Source organism: Sciurus carolinensis, chromosome 2 (assembly GCF_902686445.1).
Source record: "Sciurus carolinensis chromosome 2, mSciCar1.2, whole genome shotgun sequence".
In the NCBI taxonomy this organism is placed as follows: domain Eukaryota; kingdom Metazoa; phylum Chordata; class Mammalia; order Rodentia; family Sciuridae; genus Sciurus; species Sciurus carolinensis.
The window spans coordinates 49939824-49967630 of NC_062214.1; the positions used below are offsets into that span (position 1 = coordinate 49939824).

The 27807-nt window shown below is 39.9% G+C and overlaps 1 protein-coding gene and 1 pseudogene across 6 annotated transcripts in view; one reads left to right on the forward strand and one right to left on the reverse strand.

The window, feature by feature from the left end:
• Positions 1-24841, reverse strand: part of Ninl (ninein like) — a 126091-nt gene extending 101250 nt beyond the window's left edge. The window contains exons 1-3 of one of the 6 annotated variants that reach the window (XM_047539977.1): positions 24579-24841; positions 23563-23651; positions 1323-1427 (exon numbers count right to left, since the gene is read on the reverse strand). Coding sequence is in view for 1 of the 6 variants with exons in the window: in XM_047539975.1 (XP_047395931.1) it covers positions 23563-23572 (10 nt within the window). In the remaining 5 variants the exon portion in view is untranslated. Of the gene's footprint in view, positions 1-1322; positions 1428-2610; positions 2627-10979; positions 11000-23562; positions 23652-24578 lie in introns of those variants that run through there. The other 5 variants (XM_047539979.1, XM_047539975.1, XM_047539980.1 and 2 more) reach the window with 5 other exon arrangements.
• LOC124976905 (isocitrate dehydrogenase [NAD] subunit alpha, mitochondrial-like) lies at positions 15414-16922 on the forward strand (annotated as a pseudogene).
• Positions 24842-27807: the final 2966 nt, after the last annotated feature.

The window sequence follows — 27807 nt, forward strand, 5'->3', positions numbered from 1 at the left end:
TGACAAAAACACCTGACAAGAACAATGCAGGGAAAGAAAAGTTTACTTTGACTTAGTTTCAGAGGTTCAATTCATGTTTGGCAAACTCTATAGTTCTAGGTCCAAAGTGAGGCAGAATATCATGGCAGAGGAAAACAGTTCAGTACACGGTGAAAAGAAAGCAGAAAAAATGCTCTGCTCACCAAAGCATGCCCCTAGTGACCTACCTCCTCCAGTCAAACCTTACCTGCCTATAGTTACCACCCAGTTAATCCATATGAGTGCATTAATCCATTGATTAGGCTATACATCTCATAACCCAATTATTTCACCTCTGAAAATTCTTGCATTATCTAACACATGAGCTTTTGAGGGTCACCTCATATCTAAACCATAACACATATTTAATAGGAAGTCTCTAAGGAGAAGTTTCACTTTATGATAAAAATCCAGGCTGTGACTGTCAACACAGTAGACTGAGATGAGTGTGTGTGTGGGGGGGGGAAGGATGTTAGATATAAGGTCATAGAAAAGGAAGGCCAAATTGCTGAATAAGGTGAATCTACAGAATTTCTCCAGGATGATAGAAGGAATTGAGATGAAGAGGGCTATTACTCAAGTGTCAAGGTTTTAAGTGTATATACGACATGACTAATAGGCTTACAAGTGATGAAGAATGGTAGAGTCAATGGCAGAAGCCTCAAAGGAACATGACCCTTTACATCTTTTCATGATATGGAGTACTGGTTGGTTGTAGCACTGTGGAGTGTAACTGTTGTGTTTTGTTTTGGTTTGGGTGCTGGGGATTGAACTTAGGGCTTTGTGCAAGCTAAGCACATGCTCTACCACTGGGTTACACTACAGGCCTCATAGAGACATCATTTTAATGTCTCCACACTAATTTATAAGGGGACTATGAAAATGAGCAGCCTCATGGTAGAAGTACAGTGACTGGAGATGGCCAAAGTTGAATTAGGGCAAGAAGAGAAAAAAAAATACTCAGAAAGGTTAAGAATATAAGACAGCTTATGTTTCACAGAGCAGGAGTTCCAGGGAATATGTTGTAAGAATCTGAGAGAGCAAGGATAAGGGGTGGAGTGTAGTAAGTACATAAAGGGAGAAGGAAAAATGATAAAATGCATTGATCTGGGCAGTGACAAAGGAAAACAGAAGTTGGAGAGATCACCAGGTTGTCAACATAATAAGTCCTCACCACAGAATTCTGCTGCAGACTGGAAAACAGACTCTAAAGCAGCATAATAGAACAAGCAGATCACAAGACAATTTTTGGCCTTAGCAACATTAAGGACCCTCATGCTGTAAGAGTAGTGCAGTAGTGTTACCTAGTGCTCAGGATCACGGAGTCACACTAGTAGAAAGGATGCTGTGCAGTCAGCCAAGTACAGATGGTAAAAGAGGATCACAGTTGGCAAGTGCAGTCTTGGGAGCTGGGTGGGGAGGAAGCAATAGGAATGTTAGAAGGAAAACCTTTGGGTTCAGAGAGTTTAAATGACTTGCTAAGGATCCAGCTGGCAAATGGCAGCACTGACACTCAAAATCCAATCTGTGCCTATGAATCTATATTAAAAAATAGTAAGTGTTTTTCAAAGTTAAAAAAAAAAGGGGGACTGGGGATATAGCTCAATTGGTAGAGTGCTTGCCTTGTAAGTACAAGGTCCTGGGTTCAATCCCCAGCACCGCAAAAAAAAAAAAAAAAAAAAAAAAAAAAGTAACTAATAACTGTTAAGAGAATAAAAAGACAAGTGCCAGTATAGGAAAAAAATATTTGAAGAACATATTCAAAAAATGACTGATATCTAATAGAGACAAAGAACTCTAAAAATTCAACAACTTAAAAAATCCAGTTAAAAATGAGTAACAAACATCTTACCAAAAAACCACCTCACCAAGACAATATATGAATGACAAATAAGCAAATGAAAAGGTGCTCAACACTATATGCCACTAAAAAGCTGCAAATAAAATAACAATGAGATTCCACTACACACTTAATGGCACAAATTCAAAAACGAACAATTCCAAATGCTGGTGAGGAGTAGGAACAACAGGTACTCTCAGGAATGCCTATCTGAAAGACAGTTGGCAGTTTCTTACAAAACTAAACACACTCTTACTTTCCTATCCAACAATCACACTCCTGGGTACTTACCCAAAGGCGTCAAAAACTAAAATTCAAACAAAAAAGTCCACATATGTTTTTAGCACCTTTATTCATAGTTGGGTGCAACCAAGATATTTTTAAGTAGCTGAATGGAATAATAAACTGATGAATCCACACAACAGAACATTCTCCAGTGCTAAAAAGAAATGAGCTACTGAGTCAAAAAAAGACACAGAGAAACCTTAGAAGCTAAGTGAACAAAGACAATCTGGAAAAGTTACATACTGCATAATTCCAAATATATGACATTGTAGAAAAGGTAAAACTGTGAAGACAGTAAGAAGATTAATGTTTAGGGAGAACCAAAAGATAAACAAGTAGAGCACTAAGGTACTTAAGGCGCACATTATTCTGTATGACACCACAATGATGGACACATGCAATTTCATATTTGTCAAAACCCACAGAACATACAGCACCATGGGTAAACCCTAATGTCAGTTACATACTTTGGTTAATAATGTGTCCGTGTGGGTTCACTAAAACAAGCATACCACACTGATGAGGAATGTTGATGATGGAGGAAGCTTTGGGGTCAGGTTGGTATGCAGGAACTCTCTGTACTTTCCATCTAATTTTGCTGTGAACCTGAAACTACTCTGAAAAATAAAGATTCCTAAACATTAAAAAAAAAGGTTAGATAAAATACTGCTTCACTAATGAACCTTGAAAACATTATGCAAAGGTAAAGAAGTCTGTAATAAAAGACCAACTATCATTTGATTCAATTTATATGAAATGTCCAGAAGAGGCAAATCTTTCTGTATAAAAAGAAGGCTTTTTTGGTTCATGTGTTGAGAAACTTGATCCTCAGTGTGGTGATATTAAGATGATGGGACTTTAAGAGGTGGGTCCTCGTGGGAAGTAATTAAGGTCACAGGAGGTGACACCCTCAGAAGGGAATGTTAGTCTTGTGGACTGAGCTCCCAAAAGAGTAAATTGTTTAAGAGAACAAGCTTGCCTGCTTGTTCCTTCTTCACAAACTCTTCTAAGCATGGACATTCATTCAAAACCACTTCATTATTCTCAGAGAGCAGTCACCTTATTCTTTCCTCTTCGATTTTTAAATTCTCTACTCCCCAGCACCATGGGGATTATTGATGAGCAACTCAAACTCTCTTCAGAAATGGGTTCGGGGGAAGATACAAGGAGGCAGGTAGAGGTACTGAGTATCCAAGTATAGGTGTTGTTTTGAGAGCTGCAAACAGAAAGCAGTAAATATTGTTGACAGCCTATGTCCCCATTTCATACAACAACAGATTCATGGGAAATCAATTATTCACTTTCCAGCATCAAGCAGCAGAGGCAAGATGGAGACTTGACCTTCTGCTTCTCACAGTTTGTGTGTTTTGCTTCCAAGGCCTTGTAATATACTCCAGGGTTTTACATGCTTGTTAATATTTTTACTTTTCGGCAATTACCTGTAAGCTTCTGTCTCAAGCAACTTGTACAACCTTGCTCAACATAAGTAATTATCATGCCATGCCTTAGAGATCTGCACACCCAGACAGCCTTGTTTTCATGTGAATGAAGTCAAGTCACAAGATCTGTTCTCCTCCATCCCAATGACTCAGGATCACAGAGCATGTTAGCATCTGTCAAGACAACCTCAGGTAGTGTGAAATGCTCTGCTTAGCTGGGAAACAGCAGGTATACTGGCATTATGCTACGACTGCAAGGGGTACATTAAAAGGGAAGAGGTATGTGATCCATGCACATTTGTTATGGATATCTTTTAAAAGGAAAAAAAAAAAAAAGATAGGACAGATGTGATGGCAGGTACCTAGAGCCCTAGCTACTTGGGAGGCCAAAGCAGGAGGAATGCTTGAGCCCAGGAATTGAAAATGAGCCTGGGCAACAAAGTTAAACACCATCTCAACCCCAAAAAAGTGGAGGGGGGGGGAAGTTGCAAAACAGTATTCATTCATTATTTACTGAGAACCCTTGGTATGCATACCAAACAATGAACAAAAATCTCTCACTAGGTGAAGCTTTCTAGTGGAGAGAAAGAAAATAATAAACACAAAAAATATACAAATTATACTTTACCTTTTTTTTTTTTTTTTTTTTTTAAGAGTGCTGGGGCTGAAACCTAGGATTCTGTGTATGCTAGGCTCTATCCTTGGGTTATAACCCCCCAGTCCCACACAAACTGTATTTTAGGTGATAAGTAGTATGAAGAGAAACAAAGCAGGAAGGGATAGGGAAATGGCTTGCAACTTCAAAGAGAACACCCAGGGAAGGCCTCACTGAAAAGGTAACCTTCACTGACTGCAAATACATGACTGTGGATGCAGAGAAATGTTTGGGAAGGGTGTGTCTCTCTTGTCCCAAAAGAGCTAAACAAAGCACCTTTGAAGCCAAGTGGCCTCAAATGATTTCAAGGAGTCCCTAAACCCAAGAATTTGCCAGCATGCTCTCTCTAAAGCCTAAAATTTCCTTTGTGAGGAAAAAAAGAAATTTTAATTCCTTTCTATCCAAGAGAAGTATCTGATGGTTTCAAAAGAGTTGATACAAAATGTTTCAGGGTCACCAGGAAGTTATGAATCATATGGCTGGTGACAGGGTCTTGCTTATTCTCAGAGAGGGCATCAATCCCAGGAAGGTGAGGGAACTCTGAATCAGGATAAGTACCTCAGAGGAGCAAAGACAGAGATGAGAGGCACACTTCTCAGACTGCCCTCTGATCAGGGTGTGAAAGAGTCATTTAATATATCACGTTTCTGTCCTATGGCCCAAACTTAGGTAACTCTGGCACACTAACTTCTTGAAGTTATATAATGTAATTTCACAGTGAACTGAATACCCTGGAGATTCACTAACTTCAACAGCACCACACCAAATCCTTGCTGCCTCCACACTATCCACACCAATGTGGGAGGTGTTGTTATGAAACAGGGTTTCTCAAACCCAGGTCTCCCACACTGTCAGGGGGCAGAGTGTTCTGCATGCAGATAGATTTCTACATCTGTAATCAGCTTTCAACTGAGTTCTGCCTCAAAAATTCAGTGCTAATCTTGGCATTCAAGATGTTTTAGTCAGCTTTTTATTGTGACCAAAAGATCTAACAAGAACAATGCAGAGGAGGAAAAGTTTATTTTGGTTCATGGTTTGAGGTTTCAGTACACAGACAGCTGACTCCATAGCTCTAGACCCAAGATGAGGCAGAACATCATGGCTGAAGGGCATGGAGTACAAAAGGAGCTCAAGATATGACAACAGGAAGGAGAGAGAGGGAGAAAGGGAGAAAGGGAGAGAGGGAGAGAGGGAGAGGGGAGGGGGAGAGAGAGAGAGAGAAAGAGAGAGAGAGAGAGAGAGAGAGAGAGAGAGAGAGAGAGAGAGAGAGAGAGAGAGAGAGAGAGAGAGAGCGCCGAGCACATGCTCCACTCTCCAGGGACAAATATAAACCACAAAGGCAAGTGTCCAGTGACCCACCTGCCTACAGTTACCACTCAGTTGGATCCACTGGTGGATTAATCCACTGATTAGGTCACACCTCTCATAATCTAATCATTTTATCTCTGAAAATTTTTGCATTGTCTAACACATGAGCTTTTGCGGGACACCTCATATCTAAACCACAACAAAGTTTATGGCTGGAAAGACCAGAGTCAAGTGACACCATGATCCATCATATAGAGCTCCTGCCAAAGTCCAGAGAAAATAGAGATGGAAAAAACAAAACAAGTAACCAGCGGTGTGGTAGCAGAGGCACACAGTAGCAGACAGGCTAAACCTGGAACCGGTACCACAGTAGGCAGGATGTGCTCACCCATAGTGTGGCAGTTCTTTCTGGCACAAACACTATTACATTTAATCTGTTAATCTGAATTTTAGTGGTTTTATAGTTTTTTTGTTAAACTGTAAAATTTTTTTTTTGGGGGGGGTATGTGTGCAATACTAGGCATTAACCCAGGGCCTTAAGCATTCTAGGAAAGCACTCTACCACCCAACAACACCTCCAGCCCTGTGTAACTATATTTTGACTGTACATTTATGTATTATATGTCTATTCTACAAGCTAAAGTATGTCAAAAATGTATTATTATTAAATATATATCTAATTAATTTAATTTAATTTAAATTACTGGCCCCCATCCTATGAAACAGCAGAAAAGCATATCTCTTTTTGGAATTCTGAGGCCCACACTACAGGTTGTGCAAAGGATAGACTATTTGGCAAGGCCTTTGTCACCTTCAGTCTACTTGACTGAGTCCCCTCAGCAATCCCTGATCACTCTCCATCTGGGTTTCAAATATGCATAACTGCTTGCTCAACAGGAACCAAGGCAGAAAACCTTGAATATATGAGTTGCCAGTAGATCAACTTGCAAAAAATGTTTAAAAAAAAATTCTTCAGAAAACAAGGAAGAAAATACATAGGTCAAAACAGATCAATATACAGAGAGAGCATTATTGGAAGGATAAGTGAAAGTAAAATACAATCTTTTCTTTCTTACTCTTAATTGACCTAATAGATAACTGTTCAAAATAATAACTGCAACTTCTGGATAAGTGAAATGAATGATAGCAGTGTATAAGGAATGGGAGGGAGGAATCAGGGATATTCTGCCATGAGATATTTGCATGATCCTAAATAAGATATATACTTTTATTGCAAGCTCTAGGACAACCATCACAAAATTTTTCAAAAAAAGAACTGAAAGTCAGATATGTTGGCACACACCTACTCTGAAGGCTGAGGCAGAAGAATTCCAAGTTAGAGGCCAGCTGGGCAACCAAGTGAGATCCTCTCTCAAAACAAACAAAAAGGTTGGGATGTAGCACAGTAGTAGATTGCTTACCTAGCATGTGTGGAGCCCTTAGTTCAATTCCCAGTATTGAGGAGAGGGAGAGATGGGAAAAGAGGAGGAGGTAGAGGAGAGGGAGAAGACGAAGAGATATGCCAAGAGAGAAGTAAAAAATGTAATCATAAAAAAAGTGATCATATAAAATGCTCAATATATACATAAGTGTATATATATATTTTTTTTAATTAAAAAAAAAAAAAAAAAAAACAGAGAAAGCAGACTAGAGGTATAGCTCAGTGGTAGAGCATTTACCTAGCATATGCAAGGTCCCGGGTTCAATCCCAACCCGAAAAAGAAAGAGAGAAAGAGAAAGCCAAAAATAAAAATAAAAATAAAAAATATTTTAAAAGTGTAATGAATAGAAAACAGTTACAAATACACTAGATATTAATCCAAACATATCAATATTCATTTCCAATGTGAATGATCTAATTATACCAGTCAAAAGACATAGACTAGGCTGGGGGTGACAGACCATTTGCGTAGCATGAGCAATACCCCATGTTGGAACCTTAGAACACAAACTCAAAAAAGGCTGTCGGATTGGATTAACCAAAACAAGATCCAACTACATATTTCTACAAGAAAACTACTTTAAAGACGATTGTTAAATTAAAGGGATGAAGAAAGATATGCCATGCTAACTCTAATCAAAAGAAAACTGGAGGGTTGGGAATATAGCACAGTGGTAGAGAGCTTACCTAGTGTTTGAGACCCTGGGTTCAATTCCCAGTACCAACAGAAAAAAGGAGGAAAAAAAAAATCAGCTATAGTGATTATAGACAAAGCTGACTTCAAAACAAGAAAAATTAGGGACAAAGAGGAGCATTTACATAATGATAAAGGGGTCATTTCTCCAAACACATGTAACAATCCTTTGTACATATGCACCCGACAACAAAGTATCAAAATATAAGAGGTAAAAATCTAGTAGAACTGCATGGAAAAGAGACACCTCCACTCTGAAGCTGGAGAATTCAACACCCTTCTTTCAGAAACTGATACATTTAGCAGGCAGAAAATCATCAAGGACACATCTGAACCAAAAAGAATCATCTAATGGACATTTACACAATACTTCATCAGAACTCATCAATATTCATAGAATACGACAGCAGAATACATATCTTCTTAACCTCTTATTTTGGAATACCCAACAAGATATTCCATACTTGGCTGGTTGTGGTGGCACACACCTGTAATCCCAGCAACTTGGGAGGCTGAGGCAGGACTGTGAGTTCAAAGTCAGCTTCAGCAATTTAGTGAGGCTCTAAGCAACTCAGTGAGACCCTGAGACCCTGTCTCAAAATTAAAAAATAATTTAAAAAGATATTCCATATTCTGGACCACAAAACATATATCAATAAAATTAAAAGATCATAAATCATACAAAATATGCTATCAGACCACAATGGAATTAAATTAGAAATAAATAGCAAAAAGATACAAGAAAATCTCCATATACCTGGAAATTAATGCACTCCTCAATAATACTTTGGACAAAGAAAACATCTCAAGGAAAAAATTCAAATATATTAAATTAAATGAAAATGAAAATGCAGCATATAAAAACTTGTGGGACACAGCTAAAGCAGTTCTCAGAAGGAAATTTCTACCCATTCAATGCTTTTATTAGAAAAGAAGAAGGGTCCCAAACCAATAACATCAGCTTCTGCCTCAAGAAATGAGAAAAAAACAAAGAGTAAAATAAAATTGAGAGAATGAAAATAATAAAAAGAAATCAACAAAATTGAAAACAGAAAATAGAAAAGAAATAAAACCCAAAGTTGATATTGATTTGAGATAAATAAGGTTGATAAACCAAGAGACACAGAGAAAGAGGAGAGTCTGCCAGACAAGATATGAACTGCCATCATCAGAAAAAAAGAATCTTTTTAAAGATTCTACAGATATTAAAAAGGAATAAAGGAATACTATGAACTACTCTGCGCACATTCATTCAACAACTTAAACAGTTCTTTGAAAACCACAAATTATTACAATTTCTCCAAGACAAAGCAGATAATCTGAATAATAGTCCTATAACTATTTAAAAAACTGAATTTGAAGTTTAAATGCTATCAGAAAACAAAGTTTCCCATCCCAGATTGCTTTACTAGAAAATTTTACCAAATGTTTAAATTAGAAATAACATCAATTCTACAATAATATCTTCCAGGAAATAAAAGAGAGGACAGTCAACTTTTTATAACTTATTTTAAAACAAAACTCTCATATGTAAGAACAGGAGTAGGGAGGCAAAATGGTATAGCCAGTCTGGAAAGAAAACAGTTTCTTATAAAAAATAAACATAGACAAGCTTGCCTATTTATTACATCTAAGTTTTTGCCCTAAAGAAATAAAAACAGAATCACAGAAAACCTGTATACAAATGTTTATAGTAGCTGTATTCTTAATCACTCAAAACTAGAAATAACATTAATGTCCTCCAAGAGGTCAATAGATAAAACACTATGGTAATCCTTACCTAGAATACTACTTATCAATAACCAGGAACAAATTATCAATACATGCAACAAACATAGTAAGTTCTTAGCAAAAGAAATCAGTTTAGAAAGGTTAAATGTTGGAAGATTCCATTTATAAGACATTTTGGAAATGGAAAAACTATAGGGACAGAGCATAGATTAGTGGTTGGAAAAACTGTACGGACAGAGAATAGATGAGTGGCTGGCAGCAGTTAATAACCACAGAAGGATAGCAAGAGAGTTCTTGGATGATGGAACCATTTTGTATTCTCATTGTGATAACAGTTACACAAATCTATATGTATGTTCCAACTCTTTGAACTGTAAACACACATGTTCATGTAAGTCAATTTAAAAAAAAAAAGTGAGGAGCTCCTCTAGACATTTCTGTCACAGCTCTGTACCATTAACACAAAGTTCTGACTACTGTCTTGGAACAGGAAAAAACTGACTAAAACATACTTGATTTCAAAAAATTACCCTGCTGTAGGTTTATATGTGTTAAGCAGTTTATGCCTAGTTTTATTAGAGAAAATAATTTATATTTATTTCAGAAGGTCTGTGATCTGTCCCCAGAGAGTCTCAGCCCTATTCATGTTGGAGCAGCTGTGGTATGGAATGTTGGTTCATGAAGCTACAAGCCACACTGCAGTCTCAGAACCTGGAAGACAGGACTGTCCTGTTAAATGGAAGTGTGTGGATCACTAGCTCCTAAAAGGCCATTGTATAGGGGACAGGAGAGATGCTGGTACAGATACATTCTGAGAAAGATGCCTGAGAAATCCAGGGCTATTATCCTAGATTTATTTCTCTCTTTGAAGGAGAGGCGAGGGCTGTGCTGGAGCAAGCAGGACAAGCACACTTCCACTGCGCTTATTCTCAAGAAACATAATTATAGGTCTCAGAACCACCCAGAGCTTTAGTAGTCAGCTAGCTAGAGCATTTGGTTCTCTAATAAAGGCAGAGATTCCAGAGGGAGAATTCACTCAGATACTCTTTCTTTCTTTCCCCAAATGTCAGAGATACTGGACAAGTGGGTATTAGTCCTCTGGAAAAATGATGAGCACTCTTTATTTATTTATTCATTTATTTATTATTTGTGGAACTGGGGACTGAACCCAGGGGTTTTTGCATGATAGGCAAGCACTCTATTACTTAAGTATATGCCCAGCCCTTTTTAATCTTTTTGTTTTTAATCTTGAGAAATGGTATTATTGAGTTGCCCAGGCTAGCCACAAACTTGTGACCCTCTTGCCTCAGCCTCCAGAGTTATTTTGGGATTATAGGCATGTGCCACCATGCCCAGCAGAAATGAGTACTCTTTAATAGGTGTGTATATTTACTACTTTGCCTCCTTGTTCTTGCTTTTTTTTTTTTTTTTTTTTTTTTTCCTTCTCCTTGTGCTGGGGATTGAACCCAGGGCCTTGTGCATGCTAGGGCTTTTTTTTTTTTTTTTTTGAGACAGGATCTTGCTGTTTCCCAGGCAGACCTCAAACTCAAGTGATCCTCCTACCTTACCCTCTCAAGCAACTGGACTACAGTGTTCACACATTCTTAACCAACAGACCAGTCAGTTAGTCTGAGGAAGGTGCTGCTTGCTTTCTCTTTTTTCTTCACTCCTGGAAGAATAATGTCCTTGAGACATGCAGAAGAGGCTGATTACTTCAGGGCATTATTTATCTGCATGAAAAAAATAAGCAAAAGTTCAACAGGCACAGTATAACTAATCATTAAGGAAATACAAAGTAAAACAACTTAAGGAAGGGCTTCCACTATTTTTCCACTGCAGGACAAGGTAAGAGGCACACAGAGGTCCCGCAGGGCCTGGAGAGCAGGGTCAGCCCCAACCCTCCAGAGCTCCTCCAACAAACAAATGGACAGAGGAGCCAGCAGGGAGGGTCAGATCAGAAGCCCACTGCTACCCATTCTACCACAGCCTGAGTACACAGTGGCAGGACATAGGAAGGAAGATGTAAACGTTTCATATCTAAAGATACAAAAAAGAAGACGATTTGGAAACTTTACAAAATGCTCCTTTAAAAATCCCTAACTGAGCCTGATGTGATGGCACACAGCTGCAATTCCAGTGACAGGAGGCTAAGGCAGGAGGATACCAAGTTTGAGGTCAGTCTGGGCAACTCAGTGAGATCCTGTCTCAAAATAAAAAAAAAAGGGTTGGAGTGATAGAGCTCTGTGATAGAATGCCCCTGGACTCAATCCCTAATACCACTGCCACCCAAAAGAAAAAAAAAAAAAAAAAAAGGTATAACTGCTCAGAGAAAAAATTCAATATTCACACAAAGGGGAAACAAAGCACATCATGGTATGAATTTCAACAGCAACGAAAACTAAAGGAGTTGGGCATGTGGTTCAGTGATAGAGCATGTAATTAGCACGCACAAGGGTTTGATTCTCAGCATCCAAATATTAAAACTAAATTTAAAAATAAAACACCACAATAAGTAGAGCAAAGCAGAAATGTGGTACTCATAGGCTTCAACTCCACAAAATACACATGTATACACCAAACATGAGGACAAACCTGAAGGTCACAACAAGGTCTTAATTAATAGTTTTTTTCAATTAAGTGATCTAAGTTTCTAATTGTTTAAGGAGTCTGCACATTTTGTTGTTCTGTTTTAATTTCTCTTTGTGGGACCATTGTTGTGGTTTCAATCAAGTGATCTTAAAGATTGAGGGAGAAAAATACAAAGGGGCCAGGGAGATTTTTCTGAACACTCAACTCCCTGCTGGCCAGATCCTGGTGTAAACTGTCTATGGACGATCAGAACCACTGGAGAGATGCATCTACCTTTGAACCCTCAGCCTTGCTTTTGCCAAATAATCCTTTGATAATACAAAACCACATTTCTTGAACACTCAATGAGTTCCATACACACTTTCTAGGCACTTAGGAATTTAGCCTTCTAAGGGAGGCACTATCATTATCTTCAATTTACAGATGAAGAAATTGAGGAAAAGAGAGTTTAAGCAATTTGACCAAGGTTGCACAGGTGATAAATAAATGAACCCATACTGAGCTCTAGCTCCATTTAAACACCAACCTTTATATACTGCCTCATGCCTACTAATAGCATATAAACGTATAGTTTTGAATACTTCTTTTAAATTTTTTTTCTGTGAAATTAAGTACAGTAATTTCACATCCAGAATAATTATTCCAGAGAAATTATCTCTTCTGGCTTTCAACCAAACTGAAAAGTTTTAATGTCATATAAGAATCTATGTTAGTAAACCTAGTTGTAAGGAAAGAGCACTAACAGTGCACATCTGTAATCCCATCATCTCAGAAGGGCTGAGGCAGGAGGATTTTGAGTTCAAAGTCAGCCTCAGCAACTTAGACCCTAAGCAACTCAGCAAGACCCTCTCTCTAAATAAAACACAAAAAAGGGGTGGGGATGTGGCTTAGTGGTTAAGCAGTCTTGAGTTCAATCCCTGGTAGAAAAAAAAAAAAAAGCAATTTTTCAACCAAAATTCCCCCTCCTGCCCTCCTCCTTCTCCTCCTCCTCTTCCCACCCCCATTCTTCATCCATTCTATTCATATGTCATAAAGAGAGACATACTTTTTTTTTTTTACCAGAACCAGGGAATAACCTTTCTTATTGGCTATAAAGAAAATAAGAGAATAAAATAACAGCCTATAAAATAACAGCCTATAAAATCCACTAGAAAACCCTAAGAACAATTTACCCTCATTCTCATGACTATTCCAATTTTCCTATCTGAAATTCCAGCCATGCAATTAGGAGCCTAAGGAACAACACACACTGTTACTTTTCTTTGTTCTTTACACATATTTAGCAATCCACAGAATCCAAAGAGGACTGAATAATGGGGTTTCTACCTCTAAAGAATGAGCCTGCTGTGAAGGTCAGTGTCAACATCAACAACTCAAAGGCTCTGAAGGAGATTCAGAATTGCCAAGAACTGATCATCCTAAATGTAGATAAACTCAGCAGCCCAGAAACCAGGCAAGGGGGAAACCACTGCAGTTTGCTATTGCAACTGCTTAAATCCATGCCAAACAAAATAAACTAAAATAAAATGTTAAAAGCCTGAGCTCATACAGTTTCCCCTGAGTCAAACAGGATTCTGTAAAACTAAAAAAACAAAACAAAACAAAAAAAACTTTGGATAGAACCTTTTCTAAGTTTGATACACGTGGGGCTCAAAGACTAAAGAGACTACAAAAGTGTCTAACACTGCAGTGACTGGGGACCCAACAGGGGACAGGAGCCTGGGACCACCAAGACACTGTAAGTTCTATGAAAAAATCTCTGTTCCTGGCAGGAATAAATTCCCTGCAAGCATCCAGTGTAAAAATCACCCAGGAACTGATAACATGAAAGAAATTCTGGGAGAAACCCTGCAGGGAATCAGGAAATACAGACGATCAACCATAAACAAGTCCTTCACCAACACAAAGTTCAGATTTGTCTGCCTAATGTGCATCTATTTTTTAATTATTTAATGATTCTACTTTTACAAGAGCATTTTAAAATTAATTTTACTTTTTTTTTTTTTTTTTTTTTTTTTTTTTTTAATAAGGTCTCCCTATACTGCCCAGGCTGGCCTTGAATTCTATCCTGCATCCCCCTTCCAAGTAGCTGGAATTATACGCCTGGGCCACTGTCCCAGGTTTATAAAACATTTTTTTATAAAACATTTTTTAACTTACAGAATTTCAGAGCTTTATGGTACCTTAAGGTGCCTCATCTGTTAACTTAAATGACTGGAAAAACTATTCTCACAAAACAAATGGGAAAATTAGGCACAAACATCTGGACCCCAAAGTCATTTCAAGAAATGATCAGAACTAAAACTAGTACAGACATCACTGCATAAGGACCTTCCAGTTACCAACACATATATACAACTGTGATCCCATAAGATGATGTCACTGTGACATCCTAGCTCTTAGCTTGTGTTTAAGCACTCTTTGCACCACTATGAAATTGCCTAATGATGCATTTATCAGAATGTAACCCCTGAAACTATCTGAACCAAGGTATGGCTGGCCCAGGGTCTCACACCCACCCCTTCTCCCCAACCTTCAAACCTCAGTTTAAGGTAGGTTTCCTGGTCTCCCTCCACTTGGATATTCTGGGGCCATCACTGCTAAAAATCAGGGTTGTGTTCCCTAAGGCAGAAAATACAGAGGAAAAGTAGACTGGGGAACAGAGGTAAAGAGGGAAATTCAGTCTGGAATGTTTACAATATCTATGAGATGATACGGTAGAAATGATCAAAGGCAGTTGACTAGCCTGGTGCATAAATATAGGTGTGAGAGACTGAGAAATCTTTACATATGAAGTTACTAGAAAGAATGTCATCTTTTTCCCCTTCTCTTTAGACAATGGAACCATATTTCATCAAATCCAAGATGCCACTTGCTGGGAGCCATCTACCATGTGTGCGAACTGAGAGATGTTCAAGCCATAGGCAGGGAAGTTGCTGTCTTGGGAACTACCAGGCCGAAACCACCTGATGTGAGACTGCCCACTTAAGGCTGGCATCCTGACTGCTCAAGTTCAAGCACAGTCTCCTGGACATAGGTGTTAGCAGGCCAAATGCCAATCAACCTGTTTACTGCAAGACCCTTGCCACACGGAGAAACAAGCACTTAAACAAAACAACTCCTACTGAAACCTTATCCCTGACTTTGATGTACTTCCCCTTAAATAAAGAATTGGGTTGTTCAATTCCAGTTCCTATCAGAACTGGAAGACCCATCAGGCTTTTTACATCTGATCTTTGGCTTTGTCCTTAATCTTTTACTCATTATTTCAGAGCTTTTATTATCTCATGAGGCTCATACCTCCTGTGCAGGAACCTGCTCATTGAGGTGCTAGCCACCCTGTCAGTCACTGTTTCTTAGAAATGACAAAGAAAATCAGATGTCAAAATTTGTACTGGAGAGGAGCAGAATCAATGTCAGTGTCTACATGGATCTCCAAGGTCTCTCGGCTGCTGGGTACCTTCTACAACCCAAATCAGGTGACCAGACAGTTGTTGGTGGTGTTCAGACAGTAACTTTAATTCCAAGATATGGAATTGGTCCAGAAATTTCAGCTGCAGTTATGAAGATTTTTGATGCTGCCAAAGCACCTATTCAGTGGAAGGAGAGGAACATCACTGCCATTCAAGGACCAGGAGGAAAGCAGATGATACCTCTGGAAGTCAGAGTCAATGGACAAGAACAAGACAGACTTGAAAGGCCTTTTAAGACCCCCATAGCAGCTGGTCACCCATCTATGCATTTATTGCTGCAGAAAATATTTGACCTTATGTCAACGCCTGACTGTGTGTCTCAATCAAAGGGTATAAAACTCCTTACACTTACATAAATATTGTCACCATTCGAGAGAACAGAGAATACAGAAGAATCGAGCATGTGACCATTGACATAGTTGTGCAAAGCACTAAGCTCATCACTGAGGAGTCCAGCAAGTGCATTGCTAAGTTTGCCTTTGAGGATGCCTGGAACAATCACTGGAGCAATGTCATGACCATGCACAAAGCCAACATCATGTGAATGTCAGATGGACTTTTTCTGCAGAAATGCAGGGAAGTTGCAGAAAACTGTAAAGAGGTTAAATTTAATGAGCTGTATCTCTTTTAAATTTTTAAATGTTTTAATTAGTTATACACAACAGTAGAATACCTTTTGATACATCATATAAAATGTAGTATAATTTCTCATTCTTCTGATTATACATGATGTAGAATACCACTGGTCATATGGTTACCTACATACATGAGGTAATAAAGTCTGATTCTTTCTACTATCCTTCTTACTGTCATACCGGCCCCCACTTCACTCCCCTCTACCTAAAGTAACTCTATTCTTCCCTAGCCCCACCTCATTGTGAATTAGTATCCACATCACTTACTGGCAAGTGCCACAATTTCATTGTTCTTTAAGGCTGATAATGAGATGTATCTTGATACAGTATGTTTGAATATGGTACAAAACCCACCCCAATTTGATGTTCTTGTTATTTGTATGGAGCTATCCTTAGTGACCTGTGTACAGTACTGACTGAAGGTCTTGGTGTGACCCCAAGTGGCAACACTGGCCAACTGGATCAACCACCTTTGAGTCAGTTCATGGGACTGCTCCAGACATCACAGGCAAGGACATGGCCAATCCCATAGCACTGCGGCTCAGTGCCATCAATGATGTTACGCCACAGATTTTTTGACCACACTGCAAGAATTGAGGCTATGTGTTCTGCTACAATTAAGGATGGAGGGCTGGGGAGATAGCTCAGTTGGTAGAGTGCTTGCCTCGCAAGCACAAGGCCCAGAGTTCGATCCCCAGTACCGCAAAAAAAAAAAAAAAAAAAGGATGGAAAAGAGTTTAAATATTTTGGAGGCAATGCAAAATGCTCAGAATTCACAAAAGAAATCTATTGCCAGGCAAAAAATTTAGATTAATGCCTCCACAGATGGTACCTGCTACAGTCACCCCCTAACGACACCACCACATAAACTTCCCTCTAGAATACCTGTCATGATATGTGCATTTGGTTTGCTTATTCCTTGACAGAATACATTTTTAGATCTGACCTTTTTTTTTTTTTTTTTTTTTTTTTTTTTTAGCAAAATCTGTGCAAAGGATGCAGGTGATGTCTCCAGGCCTGCTTTCTAAGGACTTTTTCCAAGTGCTTCTTTTATTTATTAAACGTCTTTCTGGTAAACCTTTTTTTGTAAAGTCTAAGTGGACTGAATCATTTGCCATTGTTAACCATTTTACACTTCAGTTAAAATAATTTTTCTTCAACTGTAAATATTATGATACAGAATTAATAAAAGAAAACATCTAACTTTGGAAACAAAAGTCCTGTTTTCTTTGGTATATAAAAAACAATGAAAATAATATGGCATGATAGCATAAAACTAAATGGGCACAAAAGAAATTTTCTGGGAAAGTTTACTTCAAAAACAGTAAAAATGATATATTCTTTAATGGTATGGAAAATAATCACATGTGTGTCCTTTACATGAATTACTATGAATAAAAATTTCAGATCCAAGAAAAAAAAAATTGAACCAATGCTAAGAACATAAATTTAACATGTACCCCCAAATTTCAGAAATGTTATACTAGGAAAAAAGTATATCTAAGAATAAGATAAAAAAGATTAAGATTTTCACTGATAGAAGGTACTTAGCTTACAGTGACTACAGGGCAGACATTTCTTTTTGCAACCTTTCTTTTTTGACAGTGTCGAGGATTAACCCAAGAGCCTCAAGCAATCTACCATTGAGCAACATCCACATCCACCGCCTCACTTTTTGTAACTTTTTATTCTGTAATAATTTCACATTTATAGAAATGTTTCAAGAACAGTACAAAAAATTCTCAAGTATTCCCTTACTCAGCTAGCTTTTCATTTTGCTTCATTTACCGTATCCACTTTATCATTCTCACTCCCTCCATATCTTTTCCATGTCTCTCCCTTCCCGCTTTCCATTTGAGATTGTTTTAGACTTTGCCATATCCTAAATACCTTAGGAAATTCAAGAAGAAAGTCACAGTACAATGATCAAACTCAGGAAATCTGATATGGACATAATACTATTGTTTAATTCCCCATTCACACCCAAATATTGTACACTGTCCAACAATGTCCTTTACTATAATCTTTTTTATTCCAATCCAGGATATAACTGAGGGTCACACACCATATACAATCCCTTGAGACCCCTTTAAAACCGTCTTTGAAATTTTTTGTTTTTTTTTTTTTTTTAACTTAAAAAGAATTGAGGTGTTTTTTTTTTTAACTTGAGTGAAAAATCTAGGGGCTGGGATTGTGGCTCAGTGGTAGCGCGCTTGCCTAACGTGTGAGGCATTGGGTTTGATTCTTAGCACGACATACAAATAAACAAAGATTCATCAACAACTAATAAAAATGCTTTAAAAAAAGTCTGGAGTATATAGGTTAGTATTTTGCAGACTGTCCCACAAATGGAGTTTGTCTGGTGTCTCTGCAAAATTAGAGATACTATTGAGGGTATAGTTCAGCAGTAGATTTGCCTAGCATGCATGAGGCCTTGGGTTACTTCCCCAGCAAAGGAAGAGAGGGAAGAAGGGAATAATTCAGGTTATAATGGTAGGTATAATGGGAATCCTCCTAGGGTGGGGTTGTGCTCTCCTGGTATATCTCATCAGGATGCACATAATGTCTCACTGCTGATAATGCTAACTCTGATCACTTGGTTAAGATGGTGTCCACAGCAGGATAGTCACCTTTTATGCAAATCTGAATTATGAGAATCTTAGGTAGTAAAATGTACAAACACCATTTACACAGTTTGAAATAATAAAAATTTAGTAGAAATTCCAGATTCAATCCCCAGTACCAAAAAAACAAAATGTACCAAAAACTGCTTAGTTTCAAAGTCCCAGGGCATTGTGCACTTACAAATGTTTCTTAGATTGCTGTCACAGAGCAACAACTGGTTGTCTTTGAGTATGTTAGCAGTTGACTGTAGACACTTCAGTCAGGATGGTACAAGCATCTCGGTGAGGCAATTTTCTGAGGAGCACCACCAAAAACTTGAAGAGGCCACTGATGCGGGCTGTGGGGTTTGGAAATGGAGCATCCAGTTTTTGGTCCCTGCCCAGAATCTGGGGACAAACTTGTTCTGTCACTTCTCTTAATTTATGTCCTTGGCCAGCAGTGAAAAAGGTCACCTGAACCTGGGGAAAAGTGGTAGAGCTGCAGCCTATCCTTGGGAATCCCTGGGGTAGAACATACTGCCCTCTTAGTTTTTCCCAGTGAGTCCTATTTTCCTCTCCTGTCCACATGGGTCACACATTTCCTAGTCTGTTCAAGGTTCTGTCATCTCTCCCACTTCTGGGGACAGTGGTGGTTTGGCCCATGTTTCCCTGCTTGGTTTTGTTCATTTCCATGAACACAGTTAGAAGCCAAGGCCACATGATCAGCAGTTCAGTACTTGCTACTTCAGACAGGAGAGCTCCCCAGGGTTGTGACAGCCTGACTGTCAAAGTCTAGTTCTTATTCATTTTTTAATTTATAGCAGTTCCTAAATCTCTGTGCCCTTGGAACTAAAACTCCAAATCAGTGAATATTTCATGACATTATTTAATGTTGGTTCTTGTTTATAGTTGAATGTCACCTGTGATCCTAAGGAAATCCTAAGGCCTCCAGGGTGAATGAGCCCTTGGGAGGTGTACTAGCAGGGCAAGCCCAACACCATCTCTTTGTGTAGTGGCTGCTGAGGCTCAAGGTTTGTTACAGATTCAATGCCAGCATCAGACTCAGTTTTAAAAATGTTATTTCTGTGAGCATGCATGTACACAGCAAGACCACAGAAGCAAATTGGGCTGGGATGAAGCTCAGTTGGTAGAATGTAAGCCTCACATGCACAAGGTCCTGGGTAATGGGGAGTACCACAATTAAAAAAAAAAAAAAAAAGAAAGAAAGAAAAGAAAAGAAAAGGGAAATCATTAAATCATCAATACTCTTGCTTAAAAACAGAATTTGTAGGGCTGGGGAGATAGCTCAGCTGGTAGAGTGCTTGCTTTGCAAGCACAAGGCCCTGGGTTCGATCCCCAGTACTGCAAAAAAAAAAAAAAAAACCAGAATTTGTTAATAATTCCCATCTGGATCCTCACCTACAGGATCACATGAGTCACGGCTTTTTATCAGTACTGAAAACACATAATTTTCCTTTTAAAGTAAAGAAACTATCAAGTTATTCGGAGGCAGTGAGGGATGGTGGAAATCTCATTGTGTTTGGAGACAACATAACAGCACAGTAGGGGATGTGGAATCTACAGAGGGCTTGTCCAGATCTGGGCACCCATGACCTTCATGTGACCTTAAGTATGCTATTAACCTAATTGCTGAGCTCTCTGTTTGTGGAATGGGGGCAACAGCACACCTTGGCTCAATGAACTGCTGTGAGCACTACGTGATAGAATTTACAAAAAACTCTTTGAGAACAGGGCCTGGCACACAGTGAACACTCACTCAAAATTTAAACATTTCTGATAGCACCCTGGACCCTAGTAGAGGAGACATACTACCTGTGTTGAGACTCACACAAGCTTGCCACTAACCAAAACCCAAGCCTGTCCTCCCCCAGTCCCCATGCCTCTCAGCCTCCAAGTGTAGGGGGCCTGCTGCACATCAAGGGGTTCAAATGGCTTGTGACTGCTCCCAGCCTGGCTGACGGACCAGGCATGTTATTGATTACTCTTAATGACAGTCACAGAAATCAAGCCTCCTCTCCCTGCAGATGTGAGGCAATTTTACCATCAGACACTGTGCAAAGAAAAACCACCTGGATCTCTAAAGACTGGCTCAGCCATGAAGCAGCCCATCCTGAAACTCTGGATTTTTCTTCTGTCGCCTCCCTGTTTAAGACAGTCTGAGCTGGGTTTCCCACAAATGGCAGTTAAACCACCCTAACTGTACAGTCTTTACTGGAGCCCTAAAAACCTAGAGCTTTTAAAGAATGATTTTCCCTAATAAATGATGACCACTTGGAGAAAGTCTACCACACCAAAATCATTACTTATCTGTTACCTAAATTATGGTTCTACAAAGTAAATCTTAAAATTAGGTAACTGAGTTAAAAGAGAAGAGGATGCATCACTTCACACACACACACACACACACACACCCCTTGTCAGTTTCCTCTATTTCCTCTAACAAGATACAAAATAACAATCCATGTACAGAAATCAGTATCTACCAGTGCTCTTCTCAAACTTGAGTGCACCATAATCATCTAGAGGACTCTGATTTATTTCAGAAACTAACAAATGATTTTAATTCAAAGGAGACTATACCCAATCTCTGGGAACTAAGAAGCCACATGTATTAGTATTATTTTTTTTGAAGTCTGAGGACGGACAATCCAGAGGAAAGAAAAGCGCAGTACCTCGTGAATGCTTCAATTCAGGTCAAAAGAGGATAACAACAGAGATAGGTCCAGAAGACTTTACAGTGCCATAAAAGAACCCTGTTGATTCACGAACTGTGCCAGTCACAATCCAGAAGGCTCAAGGTTACTGAGAGGATGCCAGAAGGAAAACCAAGCTTTCCACTACAGCCCCGCCCCCCAAGAGTCTGATCCAAAGTTCTGGCCTCCTGCTGTGATTAACCAAACCTCTGGCCTTGAGCCTGAATTCCTAATTAGTATTAAAGCCAAGGACTAAACTAGACCCAAAACTAGAACCAGTGCTATTCAACTACTTATGGAATAGCTATAGAATTGGAAACAAAGTAGCCACAGCACTGGATAATTTCTAGGCCCAGAAGCCTTGTCAGGTATCTGAATCTACTTCCGAATATCTCAGTTTAGGTGTGAAGTAAGGACACTGCTCTGATTTTTGCCTCCCACTTCCAAATCTTTTTTGAGCCAGAAGCCACCTGTTCATAACAAGATTCACAGGTCTGGTGCCCAAGGTAGAAAGGATGTGCTCAGAGGGACTCCTCACACACCACCTACCAATCAGCATCTAAAGCCAGTCACCATTAATCAGAAGCCCTTGAATACTTATGGTTCATAGTTGGATACTTATGGTTCGTTACAAAGATTTGGAACAAAGAGCACACTAATTTTAAGGGCTTTACAATATGCCATTAGCAAATGACCATGTCAGTTCACCCACCTCCAAGCAGCCCTGCAAATTCCAAGTATGTATGTGGCAAATATGAGTTAGAGAAAATCAGTGTTCCATTCAAAGTTTATATAAACTCAATTAAAATTTTTTAAATCCTAACTTTTGCTTTGTGAAGTGTTCTTCTAATTTGATGGTGTTATTATTTGAGGTCCAAATTCTTTAGAGAAAATTTGCAGTTTTCTAATTCTGGGGGAAAACAAAAACAAAAACAAAAAGCTAGTATTCTCTAATTTTTATTGAATCCAAACACACAAATACCAGTTTGATTTGTCCATTTATAGTCAGGTATTAAAAACACAGCATTTTTAAAGAATAATTTCCCCTAATAAATGATTAACTCTTGGAGAAACTAACACACGAAAATCACTACTTATTTGCTTCCTAGATGATGTATCTACAAATATCCCAAAATAAGGTAACTGAAACACATCACACACACACACACACACACACACACACACACAATTACTCAGTTTCCACTAATAAGATACAAAATAACAGTAAATACCTGACAGTCACATACTTAATAATAGGGATACTATCTGATAAATGCATCACTGAGGTAATTTTGCTACTGTGCAAACCTGAAAGTGTATTTATACAAACCTAAATGGTATAGGTCAATAACTTTACATGGCCTCTTTTTGCAATCAAGAGATTTGGTAAATTAAGATGTATGAGCTGCTGTTCAGCAGTATAACATAATGTTCCACAGTAAACTTTTTTTTTTAAATAAGTTAGAAGGAGCACACTCTAATCATAGAAAGTATAGTTATAGTAAGTAGGTAAATCAGTAACATTGTTGTTTATTCTCATTATTCTAGTATTGATGGAGCTAGGGATATATCTTAGTAGCACAAATTCCACATAGATGAGACACTGGGTTTGATCCCCAGCACCACAGAAAAAATTTATGCACTGTACATGATTGTATGCATTATACTTTTAATGCATATGAGTGGCAGCAAAGGTTTGTTTACATCGGCATCATGACAAACACATGCTTTGATGCACTGAGCTAGGATATTACAATCACTATGAGGTTACAATGTCACTAGGCAATAGGGATTTTTCAGTTCCATTATAATCTTATGGGACCACCATCATATTTGTCAGTGATCAAATCTTCAAGGTGTGGCACATCACTGTAGACCACTTTGATCTGTTATAATTTGAACCACTACTAGATAATGTGTAGGTCAGAGTAGGGACAGCATGTGATAGTAGAGTGCTACTCTAACCATCTGAGTATTTTCCTTTTAATATACACATGCTCTTGCACACAGTTCATAAAACTGCTCAGCTTAGTGTTCTGTTAACAAACCCGTTTCACAAACTTTCCCTGCTTTAAAAGTAGTATAAATCCATTATGAAAAGCCGGAAATCACAGCATACTTCTGAGAAGAAACTCACCATCACTCATAGCCCCTCCCAAATACTGATCTTGAGCATCACAACCTCTTCGGGGTCCCTCTCTGTGGTCCCGAAGCTTGGGCCTAAGTCTGGTAGAGCAGAAAGAAACCTTAACACCCTTTTCATTTCCATCCTGTGTAAACACAAAATCCCATACAGCACTCCCAACAATGTGGCACTACTAATACAAGGGCATATGTGTGAGTGTGAAACGCCCAAAGCAGTCAGATGAAACTCTTACATGGAATTTGTGACTGGACACACTGATGGGAGGAAAGGAGTGATTAAGCAACACGAACACAACAGATAAAACTCCCAAAAGTCTTCTCCAACCCCAAGAGTGGTATCCAGATTTCCAAAACTCTTCCCAAGCACAAACTCATTAATATCAAAGGAAGCAGGTAAGTACTCTGTGGTGGAGAGGTCATAGGACAGAATGCAGCGAAATGACTGGACGCCAACAGAAGCTCAAAAGCACAGTGTCCTTACATCCTCCAAACGAGTGGTTGCGTGAGGCAACCGGGTAGAGGGGTCCCCAGTACTGGCACCCCCGAGACGCAGTAGCGCGATGTCTGGGAGGGAAGAAGGTCCACGCCTCAGGTACTCAGGACCACCACAGCTCCATCCACCCGTTTGACTTTCTTTGCAAAGGCAACTGTGCTCCCGACCCTATAAAGGACCGCCAGCCAGTGGCTGAATGGCCCCTTCACAAGGGGATGGAACTCCAAGGTGCACCGGCACTTCTGAAAGGCGGTCGACGCAAGACCGCGTTTTTAAAAGTTTGGTCGAGCATCTGGACTCCCACTAGTACCTTAAAGTGGTGACCACTCCCTCTCCATCCTAGACGGTGGCAGAAAAAAACGACACCACCGTAGACTTACCAAGTCTGCCCCGGTGCCCCAAGAAGTTCAAGCGGCCGGGTACCTGGAGGCTGTGCGAGGACTTGGACCCCGCGCGGCGCCAGGAGGTACTGGGGAAGCTAAGGCGCGACCGACCGCCGCCCCGCCCCGACTTACCTAGGGAGTGAGTGGGAGTCTCGGCTCTCAGCCCGCTAGCTGGGCCAGGGACGCGGGCCGGCGCGTGCTCCCAATCCGCCGCCCGCGGGCAGTTCTTTGTGTCCAGGGCCCAGGCGCCGAGGCGCCGCTCTGGTCCCGCCCCCAGGCGCTGCCCCCGCACCCTGCAGCCCCAGCCCCTCCCGGGTTCTCGCGGATCCTTCTCCGGCGGGTCGGGGCGGGGCCTGGCGAGAGAGAAGCGGGAGGAGGAGGAGGGGAAGGAGAGAAGGGAAGGGACGGGAGGAGGGAAGGGACGCGGGAAGGGAAGGGAGGGAGAGGAGGAGGGGCGGGACGAGACGGGGCGGGGACGGGGCGGAGCACGCGGAGGCCTGGTGAGAAGGGTAGTGAGCCTCCTCTGCAGCGCTCCAGACACTTCCTCTAGAAGTGGACCCCCGAGCTGGTCTCCCAGATGCGTTCGGTGGGGTTGGGCTATTCACAGCTCTTGGTCTAGCATCTTCTGGAAACAGTTCGGGAGGCAGACCAGGCAGGGGTGATTCCCCAAACCCACAACTGAGAAAACGTATGGACATAAAACCTAGCTACTAGCCTTCCAATCATGTATTCAATCAATATATATTTATTGAACATCTACTAGTGCCAGGCATTGTCCTAAGGTCTAAGAACACAGCAGTGACAATGGGGGGAGGGGAGAACTAAAAAAAATTCTGTCCATCCTGGGAGATACGGGAAGACAATTTAGAAACCTAAATAAAATATAGAAAAATATCAGATAGTTATATTCTGTGTCCATGATCCATCCCAGCCAGTGAAAGATAGGGTGGCCTGGCACACCCTGCATAAGTGGCCCAGCTGTGGGACCTGTAGCCAAGACCCGACTAATTTATAATACTAAGTTCCCAGGGGTGTGAAGACTCATGTGGCTGCCATTAAAGAATGTTCTCTAAAATTCCCTATTCTCTACTTGGGGTTTCATGCACCAGTTGCAGAATGAATTTGATGTGAAATATAAATGTAAAAAATACCCATTGCAAGGGGATATATCAAACTTAAATGAGCTGATGAGTAGCTCCTCATCAGAGAGAAATGGGGTATGATAATCAGTTTTCACTAACTGTAACAAATGCCAGAGACAATCAACATTTTTTTTTTTTTTTTTTTTTTTTTTTTGGTACTAGGGATTGAACCAAGGGGTGCTTAACCACTGAGCAACATCTCCAGTCCTTTCAAAATTTTATATTTTGAGACATGGTCTCACTGACTAGCTTAAGGCCTAAGTTGCTGAGGCTGGCTTTGGGCCTGCAATCCTTCTGTTTCAGTCTCCTGAGCTGGTGGGATTATAGGTGTGCACCATCAGGCCAGTTGACATAATTAACTTTTTAAAGAGAAAATGTTTGGTTTGGCTCAGAGTTTTAGGACTTTCAGTCTGTAATCCTTTGCTTTTGGGCCTGTAGCAAAACACACATCATGGCAGGGAGTGCAGATGGAGCAGAGCCATCTCATAGAAGAGAAGCAGAAGAGAGGCAGAGGAGGTGCCAGGGATCCACAGTCGCCTTTAAGGGCATGCTCCCAATGATGAGAAGCTTTCTCACTAGCCCCCACCTCTTAAAGGTTGTACCTGTCTCTCAGTAACACCATGGACTACAGACTAAGCCTTTAACAGGTGGGCCTTTGGGTGACATTCCAGATCCAAACTATAGCATAGCAAGAATAGGATTTCCCTGCCTTGACAATTTAAAAATTAAAAATACCAGTGCCTGAGTTCTACACCTAGGTATTCTGATTTCATCTATTTAGGAAAGAACCTTCTAGCCAATCTTAACTGTCCCCCATATACCCTATATTTCAGACATCATTGTATCCTGATAGCTCTTCCTTTTAAAAACATTTTTAATTAAATTATATTTACAAAAAACTTGCAAAAGTAGGATAGAGAGTTTTCATATACTTCTCACCTAGTATTATGTTGCACTGTCCGAGTCTGCAATGCTGGAGGTAGGCCTAATGTGTTGCACTATCCAAGTCTGCAACAACAGCAACTATGGAAAAAGGACTCACTCTTTGTGCACTGAGGGTCTGAGAAGAGCTTTATTTGGGAGAGATGGAGCACTTGTCACCTAGGGAGCTGCTTCTGTCTTTACTGTGTATAACACTGTCTTTTATATGCTTGCAGTTAAGGTAGCCATCCATCTTAAAGGCCAATCCTGGGCTGGGGAGATAGCTCAACTGGTAGACTGCTTGCCTCGCAAAACACAAGGCCCTGAGTTCGATCCCCAGTACCGGCAAAAAAAAAAAAAGCAAAAAAAAAAAAAAAGCAATCCTTTGCATAAGTAGTTACTAGCCTATTTGGCACACTATAACAGAAAGTAAAAAACAGTCATGTGAATACAGAAGGTGACCATTTCACAGACACTGAAGAACTGTCTTACACACCACAGAACAACCGCCTGTTCAGAGTACAGGAAAAGGATATGGGGCCATAGTCCCTGAGGATCCTGTTTGGCGCCTCCATCTTTCGACAGAATGCCATATAGGCCTCCTTCCAGGGCACAGTGCCCACAGTATTATGGTTTGGATATGATGTGTCCCCCAAAAGTCTCATGTTAGACCATGTAGAAATGTTAAGAGGTAAAATGATTAGATTATGAGAGTCGTAACCTAATCAGTGGATTGATCCATTTGTTGGATTAATAATTGGAAAGGATTACTGAGTGGTAACTATAGGCAGGTAGGATGTGGCTGGAGGAAGTAGGTCACCGGGGTATGCCTTTAGAGTTTCTATTTTGTTTCTGGCAACAGACTATCTCTTTGTCTTTGTCTTTTTCTTTCTCCCTCTTTCTCCCCCCTCGCCCCCCACCTCTCTCTTCTCTCTGATTCCTGTGTGTTTTCAACTGAGCAACTTTCCTCCATCATGTTCTTCTGGTGTGATGTTCTGTCTCACTCAGACCCACAGCAATGGAACCAGCCACACATGAACTGGACCTCTGAAACTGTGAACCCAAAATAAACTTCTCTAAGTTGTTCTGTCAGGTATTTTGGTCACAGCAACAAAAAAAGTGACCAACATACCCAGGTTTCCATAATAATAGCATTTTATATAACGTGATATAGCTATCAGAATCAGGGCTTTAATACTGATATTAAAAGTACTATAATAGCATACTAGAGACCTTATTCGAATTTCACCATTTTTCACTAAATATCCTGTTTTTAAATTTTTTCTTTCAGTTCCAGG